This window comes from Teleopsis dalmanni, chromosome 2, assembly GCF_002237135.1.
Source record: "Teleopsis dalmanni isolate 2A chromosome 2, ASM223713v2, whole genome shotgun sequence".
NCBI lineage: Eukaryota > Metazoa > Arthropoda > Insecta > Diptera > Diopsidae > Teleopsis > Teleopsis dalmanni.
In genome coordinates, this window is record NC_051847.1 from 224,707,953 (window position 1) to 224,718,397 (window position 10,445).

Consider the following 10,445-nt stretch of genomic DNA (forward strand, 5'->3'; position numbering starts at 1 on the left):
ATAAGAAATAATACATAATAATACATTAAACCACTTCAAAAGAATAAATATAACACAGTAAAAGTTTACTTTATTTCATTCCTAAAGATAATATTCTATCCTATAGAAAAATCATTCACAGCACTTTAGCAATTGTACCAATATTTTTTATTCGGATCTATTCAAATTTGCAACCATATACTTGTAAATATTATGATTAGTATAAGTTTATATATTATTATAATATATGTTTATATATGTATGTAGAAGTAAAAATAATGTTTCTGCTTTAAAGATACTCTATGAATACATTGTTTTTTCGACACTCTTCTGTGTATTTATGTATTTTTCTCACTTCCACGATCATGTTTTTATCTAACCTATTTTTACCTTGTTCGCAAATATTTTTTTATCACTCTAATATGATAATGATCGCCAAAACCGAAAATGAAAGTGACTAAAAAAGTATAAGTGATCGGTCAGACCGATCAGACCAAATTTTATAACAATTAATTAGCAAATTTTTTTTTTCACATAATCAAAAGTGATTCTTTGATTTTTGTCTTTGATCGCTGAAGAATACTTTCGGATGATTAGTAATTATCATTAAGTAATTAAATTAAAGCTTAATTTATTCAAGTTAATATCTGATAACTATGGTGAAAATATATAGAATATATATATAATCTAAAAAATGAACTAGTCTAATATATGGCGCATTTTTCTATAGGTAGTATTTGAATTTCGTATTTACCAATCAATTAATAGATAAATAAAAAGAAAATATCCCTTTAAACTTTATTTGGTTATTAAACTATAGTACAGAATATATATTGCGAACATAATATAGAGATTTACTTGCTTATTAATTTAATTTCATAGTTAACATTTATATTGTAAACATAGTCAGTCTTAAACCTTCAAGGGTAATATATACCAATAAAATACAACTGACGACGCTTGACACTTTAGTTCATTGATTACTATTACTATAAAAGTATTTATTTTCATTTATACAGTATATTACATTAATAAAAAAATGTATTCACGTCAAAATAGTACCTGATGTCTACTATAAATCTACATAGAGTTTTTGTCCCATCTGGAATCGCCAGTCAGATTAACTTAACCTAATGTTAGTAATTATATTGTACATAAAATTATAAATATTATTTTGATGATAAGATAAGACGACTTGATTTGTACTAGCACTATCATCAAAAGATCGCAGAACTATCATAGGTATGCTGACTGACCACAGTCTACTAACGCCACCACATACATACAAGATTGGAATTACTAATAGTAATCATATATATCCTGCATGATGCCTACTATAAATTTACATGAGTGTGTTGCTGCATTTGATATCGCTAGAAATCTATGTGTGACTACGTATAACTTTTACAATAAATTTTAGAATAATCATATACCTATAGCGTTCAGTTTAGTCGATCTCGCCTATTTTAAAAACAATTTGAAACCATAACATTTTTCACTGCTATCAGATAAAATATATGCACATAATTAGCTGACAAAGTTATTATTTTAAAAAAATTGCATAATTAAAGTATATATGTATATAAAAAAAATTCCTTGTGTTTAATTTTTTTAATGAACGAAAGGTTAACTTGTCGGTAGAGAAATCAAAATATTTTTTTAACTAATATTTTTAATTTAAATAACAACAAATTCTGATTAACTCGTGTTTTATTGTTTAGAATAACAAATAAACAAATAATTTGAAACAATAATAAATGCACCTGAATGAATCTATAGGTTGCTTAAATTTTTAATAACAAAATATTAATTAAAATTAAATCGTTAAATAATCAATTTAAGTAATAAAAAATTATGAACAGATTTGAAGAAATTCGTTGTAAACACTTTAAACAAATATAATTATAAATTCATTTTGAAAAATATCTTCTAATTCATTCAAGACTCATATTAGAGCTGGGGTTCACATTTATTTCCAAGTTTTATTTATGATTCAAGGCTATTGACAGATTATTCAAGAACTGTTCTAAGTGCTCGAAGTCAGCAGCTCGAGATAAAATATTTTATTTTTGTTTAATTGATAAAAAATCATTTGTTAACAGGTTTAAAAATAAAGTGAAAACACATTTGCCTATAATATATATATAAAATAAATCATATTTCACTGGTCCATCTCTTACCTTTAACAAGTCTTTAATAATTACTGGGAATTTTATTTAATTTGATTTATACGATATATTCAACAATAAAAAAATAATTTTTTTATTTCGTCACTAAACCAATGAAGAAAAATTAAACAACTAAATAAATTGAAAAATGAAGTTTAGAATTTTTTAATTTAGCTTATCTCAGCTTATTTAGCTTATCATTCGATACCGAATTTGTCAATTCTGCAAGAAATTCTTTGATTTGGTTCTGGCAGCACACGCTTCACAATTGTTAATATTTTAAATATTTTAAATTATTAAAAAATGTTTAATTAAAAAAAAATTAAATAATTTTTAAATATCAACAACTAATATTGTTTTCAAAACTATCTCATTGGGGACTACACTTAGAGAGCTTTTACGTCCGACACCGAAACAACCGCCTTGGCACGCACAACACGACTGATTGTTTACGATGCACAATTGTAAGATACAGGCAAAAACCACTCACTGCCGGTAGCCGAGTTTTAATAATGAATTGTAATAACGGAACGGAACGAAATAAATCGAATGAAGACTTCTACCAAAAACAAGCCTCAGTAAAATCGACTCACTACGTACTACGTACCGGGCCAAAAAGGCGGCAGAACAATTCTTATCTATAAATAAACTAATAAATTGTCGTATCACCCGTAAAATAAAAATTTTGACACTCCACTTTATTCAATTGTAGTTTTCAAGATACATATGGTATATACATTTAATGTAGAACTGCGTACAGAAGATGAGAGCAGAGCATATATGTTCTTCATGAGTTATTAGAGAACTAAGTGAATCGACATTTAAATCGTGCTTTAGCAGGAAGACAAAAGTCGTTGGCTACAGTAGCTGATGATTATCACTTTAGTTCAATTATATTAAATACAACAGCTACCGACATGTAAACATATAAGAAAATCTTAGAATTAATTACATTTTAAAGATGATTCAGTGGGAGGACAACACTGGATACATTAGCTGACGACTCACACTATAGTTCAATAATATTAAATATAACAGCTACTGACATTTAAACATGGAAGAAAACCTTGAAATTTTTGACTGCAACTACTTTAAAGATCAGACCTGAAAGCAAGAGGTAATATTATAAAAGTAGTTGAAAATCCGTTTCTAACTATACCACAACAGTTTGAATACTGAATTCAAATTTATCTATGTTGCTTCAGAATTTTTAGTTTGTCAGAGTTTAAATTTGTTAAATGATTGTATTATTAATAAATTAAAGTGGTTTCAAAGAATATGTTTAAAGCAAACACTACTATTTGAAAATCATTGCTCTTACTCCCATCGACGCTAGCCTGGTACTTTTCCAAAAAAAAGAAAATATACTTTCTACACTTTAAATTAACATGTTGCCGAAGGAAGTCACTACCAGCGCTGCATTGCAAATAACGCCAGACTAATATAACCTGTCAATAACCGCTGGTTACTGGAATGGCATCTGACAAGTCAAAATAATCTGCGTTATTATATTAACTAGAAGGATCTGTCTGTCTGCAGAGCTAGAATGTCGTATCTGTTTGGATGTGAATGAGACCTTATATTCTTTGAAACTGTCTGGCTATGAACTGGGTATGATCACGATAGCAGTGTTACGCTCTCTGAAAGCTAGTACCCTTTTATTTCCTATAAATTAAATTCTAATAAAATAACACTAATAAAACTTTCTTATTAAAAAGACAAAAGCTATTAGTCATCCCTAACCAATTCTCGAGTACAGTTGTTCTTGGAGTTCTACTGTTTGTAAAGAAAGCGAATAAAGTAGTCTGCCCAAAATTTTTTTAGGGAAGCTATTACACACCCACAATAAATACTAAGCATTTCATCAAAAATAACAACGCATAAGATAAAATGACTGAAATTATATTTAATTATTTATATATTGTATTGTAAATAATATTATTAAAGGAATAATTGGAACCATTCATATGTACCAGATGTATCAATTATAACAAGCTTTAGTAAGCTGAGCATTGCAATTTTCTTTGAATTGAGAAACAAGATGTCCCACTTCCAGAAAAAATAGAGAATACAAATGCAGATAATGCGTAACCAACTCACGGACTCAAGGGGGATAACTGCTGACGAATTCTAAATCAAAACAACGTTTTAAAAGCTCTTTGAAAACCGCTCTGACTGTTCTTTATAATATATATATGTGTATATATGAAATGTATATGATCAATGCGGAAAAAGATTTAGAATTTAATATATCATATATCCCAAAGATGATTAAACAGTTAACACTAATTTGTTCAAACTCTTATGACTATTGAATAATCGAAATAAATTTTCTTGTTCAGATCGATACCTTAAGTGCATTGAATACTTATTTTGTTCATCTTATCTTCTCGTGTAGAAATAAACGATTATCAAATATGACGACAAAATTTATTGAAGAATTTAGTACAGAAATATTTCGTCAGTCTACATTTTTGACTAATCGTGTGGTTTTTGTTTATAGCCTTAATCAGACAAAACAAAATACGAATTATGGAAAAAACTATAAACATGTACGAGTACCTACATTTATTGCCTTCCGATAAACGAACTATTTAAATAAAAATAGGTTCAAAGAGCTATCACAATACAAAATATGCTATGTTTCACCCTTACGAAAACCCTTTTCGCTCTACTTCTATTGACCGTCTAAGATTCTGGTAAAATAACAAGCTTGTCCAGATCCGACATAGTGCACTAGATAATCTCTGTTGCAAACAATGGACTAGCATTTATCGTTAGGATAGAATAATCTTTCCTTCAGTCTTGACATTTTTACCGACGGCTCCAAACTATTGACTTGTCTTGTGGTTTATTTTAACTTAAATATGGGATTCGTGCCTGTTCTTTTTATCCTTGTTTATATGCAGATCGCTTTAGCCTCTATACTTATTTTGCATGGTTCATGGTCTGGCGTGTAATCCAGATAATGTACATGGCTGTAATGTACAAGGCAGAAACTCCAACTTAACCTTAGATATTGAAGTAGAATAGATAATATTGAATATAAAGTGATGAAGTAAAAAGCGTTAGCTATGGTGAACTAGTGTTAAATTTATAAGCTCATATCTTGCTCGATAGTTATCTGACATCTGCAGAGTGGGAAAAATATATTGAAGAATAGCAAGATAGCCGCGAAAATGTCTGATTGATCCACTGCTGACTTGCTAATACCCGGATTTCTTAACAAGAAACTAAGACTCACAATGAACACATAAATGTCATCCAGATTTTTTAGAATTTAGAATTTCTGTGAAATTTAAAACTTGTGTTTAACAAAATGCTGGACACTAGTTTTATGGCAAGACCATTTCAAATAATTTTTTTTTTAAATTAATTATTACTGCGATTGCTTATTGTGTTAAAGAAAAAAGTTGTTATGAAAACTCAAACAAGAACCAGTGACATAAATTCAATAAAAATACTTTATACGTACCGAAAGTTTATAACAGGTCAAGTACTGGCTGAGCTGGCATACTTCAGTCAGCGTTCCATTGGCATCACAAGTAGTACTCCACGTTACTTATCGAAAGGTATTTCTTAATATACTTGTAATTATGTTTAATTGCCGTAGTCATTGGACTTTCTTTGTGCTTGAATACAGTGCATACAGGGGCTCGTTTCAATATTTGTATTCCGTTTCATATACATGCTGTTTGGAAATAATTAAGTGGGTCAGTAATCTAAATTAAACTTAAGTCACTGAAAGTGCCATTCAATTAATTTTCACGTTTAGTTTAAAATGAATAAATAAAAATATAATAAAATAAATAAATAAATATTTAACAATTATATTAAGTTTATTGTGTCTTCAACATATAAAGGCTATTAAGAACAAAAACATCAAATGTAACTTAGGTAGGAAAGTGTAAAAATAACTTATGTATATATCATAAATAGTGAAACAAACTAAAATCTAAAGAGTTTGAGTAAATTTGCTGCACCAGGCACATGGCTTTACTAAATTAAATTGTTTAATATAATAAACTAAACAATATTGATTATAATTAATACATAAAAACTTAAAATTAATAAAATATATATGAGGCGAGTATATATTGCATTTAAGATGATTTCTATTAATGCATCTTCATATTATTGATGATTATTATTAGTATGTAATTCTTGTAAATAAAGTTCTTGTTCAGCACGACGGTTTCTTTCAAGTATAAGTGCACGTCTGAAAAAAAAGCAATTAAAACTATGCAAAGTTAATTATTATTATATAAGTCCGTCCTACCGGTAACGTTCATAGAATCCCACAATTGTGCCCAACTCCTGTTTAAAAAGTCGAACCAACATACCATCGAAACATTCCAATTCTTGCAAACTAAACATGTTAAATTGTAACATGTGATCCTTTGAAGAGTCTGCTTCAGAGTAAACAACCAACCACTTTGGTATTTCTTCTAATAAATATGGATTTGCTGGTACTAATGCGTTATGCGTATGTGCAGGTGGTGAGTAAGGAACCGGTTCTGGTCTTATAGCTTGCGTTTGTTCTACCGGAGCCGTATAAACGTAATATGAGGTAAGACAAGGATGCTGTCGTTGACATTGGCCAGTATACTAGATGTAAGGAAAGGATACATTAATATCGCACACCATATATAATATTCATAGATATATACAATATATAAACTTCGAGACCATTATATAAACCTTTTAAAGTTTTTTAAGAACTAGTATAGTGTGATATATAATGAATACTTTAGCTACTATTCTTTTCTTAGTTTATTTACCTGATTTTCATAATAAGTACCATGTACTTTCGAAACCAAACGTCTCCAACCGACTGGTAAACCTTCTCGTTCAAGTGGATGTGACCAATGAGTAGTGTAATTGATGTGATCTATATAGTATTTTCGGCCGTGTAGGGTATATTGTGTGGCCCATCCAGGTGGTAATGGCAATTCCTCTTCAAGTGATTGTTGTGAAGGCACTTTGTGCAATACTTCACTACCAGCTGGTGTCACATGCACCTGTGGTCGCAATTGCGTTGATGAAGCATGATATAATGATTGCACCGAGTTTCCACTGTGTGGTGTGGTGTGCGGAGGTGGCATTAGCCGATTATTGTTATGTGCAAGTTCATAAGTTGAATGCATATTACTACTTCCACTATTGTTAATAGTAGTCAATGATGTTGTATTACTGTAAATGGGAGATTCTGATCGATTGCCAGCAACTGAAAGTGAAGAACGACTATCAGTGGCAAGAGAAGCAGTATTGATTCCAGGTGTAGATGAAACACGGTACGAATTTTCATATATTGGACAGACTTCATTTGATTGCGTATGTTTGTTATTTGTTGAATAACTGCGTTGAAATCGGTCAAAACCACTTGGAGGCAGTAATAGCGGCGAAGATTGCTGACGCATCCGTTCAATTTGTTCAATATTAACATAATTGCTGTTGTTGCTACTATTGCTGCTGTTACTTTTGCCGCTGCTATTTATGTCCAAATTTCTAGTTGAGTAGAAATGAGCATGTTGGGTTGTTAGCGGCCCTCGATGTGGTTGACGTTGGGTGGTTGCAGGGTAATGATGACTCGATGGGGGCAATTGTGACTGCGCTCGTCGTGAGTGATAATAATCGGGCTGCGCATTATATTGGTTATCACCGCAAGTGTATGTATTACGACTATTTGAAAACTCACAACTAGGCGAAGTGCTAGCGCATCTTTGTAAAGATTTTTTAGTATGCGCACGTTGGTCATCAAATGACCAAACATTAATTAATGATGGTAATGGAGTTTCCTTCTTTACATATTTACCTACAACGCCCTCTTTATTGTTATTAACCTTGTCTTTGCCCCGTCTTGAGAGCATTGTGGGTTTTCGATTGCACAAAAAAATTGTTAAGTAGTTCATGCAACATTTACTTAATCAACTTCTTGTTGGTGTTAATATGATGCGAACAGAAATAAAAATAATAAATAAGAAATGAAATTGTCGAGAATTACCTATTGCAGTACCAGACGTTTTTGGTATTACGAAAATAACTTCTATATTCACTTCACACACATTTGTTAATATCTACAGATTGAACAAAAACGTAACAGAACAAAGCCAAAGAAACAAATTGCAGCGACAAGGAAAAGATGACAGCTGATTTTGACAGTTGAAAACCGCATAAGACTTGGCAGCATTGCCATTTTAAGCTCAAATATGCTTTTAAAGGAACACAGAAATGGATGACATGATCATTGGAATCAACATGGATGTATGAGTTATCACCATTATTCCACATTTAATAAGTAATTTATCCTATCTCATTGTTAAGTGAAAGAATATTTTATAAATTTTTTAATCCATAGAGCAAAAAATAAGACTAAATATATTACAAGCTGATTAAATGGGTTGTGGGTATTAATTATTATCGGGAAGGTTATGTGCAGAGAATTACATAGAAATGTTTGGATTCAATGTTGATATGTACAATTATATTCCTTTACAAATACATGGGGATAATAAAGTATCTCCTGATAATCTTATCATGTTTCTTCAAAACAATTTTTTTATTTCTTTTTGTCACAATTTCAGCCATAGTTTTTGCAAACATAATACGGTAATGATACTGCTACAGAACGATTTTGTTCTGTTAGTAAAGATATTCATCAAAGGATTTTATACGTACATTTATATGCATCACAAATATTATATAAAGTTATTGTCACTCGGCTAGGATTGTTGATATGCAAAAATTGAAATGAAATAAAGTTCATAAATATTATAATAAAGAGGTTTTTGAACAGAAGTGAAACAACAACAAAAATTTATTTTTTAAATTATTTTAATTAATTGAATTTTTGGCTAACCATACAGCTGTTTCGAGTATTGCCAAATACCCATCATCAGTGGTCTTGGAAATAATTCTTGTATTTAATTATTCGTAAATAATTATTTTTGAGACTGCAAGTACCAGGAATCGAACTCGGGTCCTACCAAATGTGAAGCTCAAAATCAGCGCACCTTAACCAACTGATCCAAAGCCGTACTTGACTTTTTTGTTCGCATATTTTTCTGGAGTTTTATTACTTTTACTATGAAAGTTTTTATTAAAAATTTTACTTGCTGTATTTATATTAGAACGAAATCATAAACCAGCTGAAGAATAATTCAATTAATTAAATAATTATATTTTTATTTTTAATTGTTAAATTTCAATACTAATCTGTTCGTAGAGGCATTATTTGTTGCATGATTTGTTCTTTCTTATGTATATATATATATATATATATATGTATATATATATAAATATTATAATGAAATCTTTAAGAGAGTTTACAGTTTATTTATCATATGGTTCCATAAGATTTGAGATTTGTTAATTGTAATACCCAGTCGAAAAAGTTATCCAGAAAAGACGTCAAATTAACACTGTACCAAATCCATATACAAGATAATTAATAATATAATAGGACGAAGTACTAATTAAGAATACATAATCATAACTACGATTTTATAAATCAGGATTTATGCAGTTTATGTAGAATTCATGACATGACGCAAATGACTGACGATCTTAACAGAAAACTGCATATTCCACTATAATTTTATTTAATAATCTTTAAGTGATTCTCCAATTTCTTATCGTAATAGATATATTACTTCGTTTGAAATGTTCTTTATGCTTCTTTATGCTCTTGCGCTGCCATATCCGCATTTTTAATTTAATTGACCTATGTGTTCTAAGGAACTACAAATATTAAATTTAATCATTCAAATAGCACTGTAAATTTACAAGTTAAATATTATCTTAAAATATAAAGTATAGACATTACATTAATTATATTAAACGAAAAAGATAACGCAAATCAATTTGAAATAGTTTTTAATAATTTCAATTAAGTTGTAAACACATTTGTAATCAGATTTTATATTGCATCGTTATGCATGTTTTCTAAAGTCACACTGCATCGAATTTAATGACCTGCACCTTCTTGTTCCTTAGATTGATAATCCAATTGTTCTTCTGGGTTGTGTGGCCAGAAAGTAGGACGATTAATGGGATCTAAGGCTGATTCGGGGAATGCATCACGATAATCTTCCATAGTCATTTGGCCATATGGCAGTAGTGAGCTGAGGTGACTAATCTTTTTTTGATAATCAACAATACGTGTTTCAGAGCCTTTCTTGAAAGCTTCTATTTCAGTTTTAGTTTCTTTAATCTGTGATTCTATTTGACCACCAAGATTATCCTTAGGATAAGGAATTTGAATAGCTTCATATTGTTTTTGGAAGTTGTCCACCAATC

At 29.9% G+C, this 10,445-nt stretch overlaps 3 protein-coding genes across 3 annotated transcripts in view; 1 reads left to right on the forward strand and 2 right to left on the reverse strand.

Annotated features, from left to right (window-relative positions):
• Positions 1-10,445, forward strand: part of LOC119676845 (LIM domain kinase 1-like) — a 118,038-nt gene that overhangs the window by 92,805 nt on the left and 14,788 nt on the right. The gene's annotated exons all lie outside the window — the stretch shown is intronic.
• Positions 6,220-8,158, reverse strand: LOC119685369 (scaffold protein salvador-like). Its single transcript, XM_038099625.1, has 3 exons — positions 6,929-8,158; positions 6,427-6,755; positions 6,220-6,366 (listed from the first exon to the last, which is right to left on the reverse strand). Exons 1-3 carry the CDS (start codon positions 8,057-8,059, stop codon positions 6,282-6,284), a joined length of 1,545 nt encoding a protein of 514 aa, XP_037955553.1. The 5' UTR covers positions 8,060-8,158; the 3' UTR covers positions 6,220-6,281.
• On the reverse strand, positions 10,006-10,443 carry LOC119682768 (ATP synthase subunit d, mitochondrial-like; the record flags this gene model as incomplete). The annotated part of the gene is made up of 1 exon (XM_038096273.1): positions 10,006-10,443. A coding segment is annotated over one exon (330 nt), but the record flags the coding sequence as incomplete, so codon positions are not given.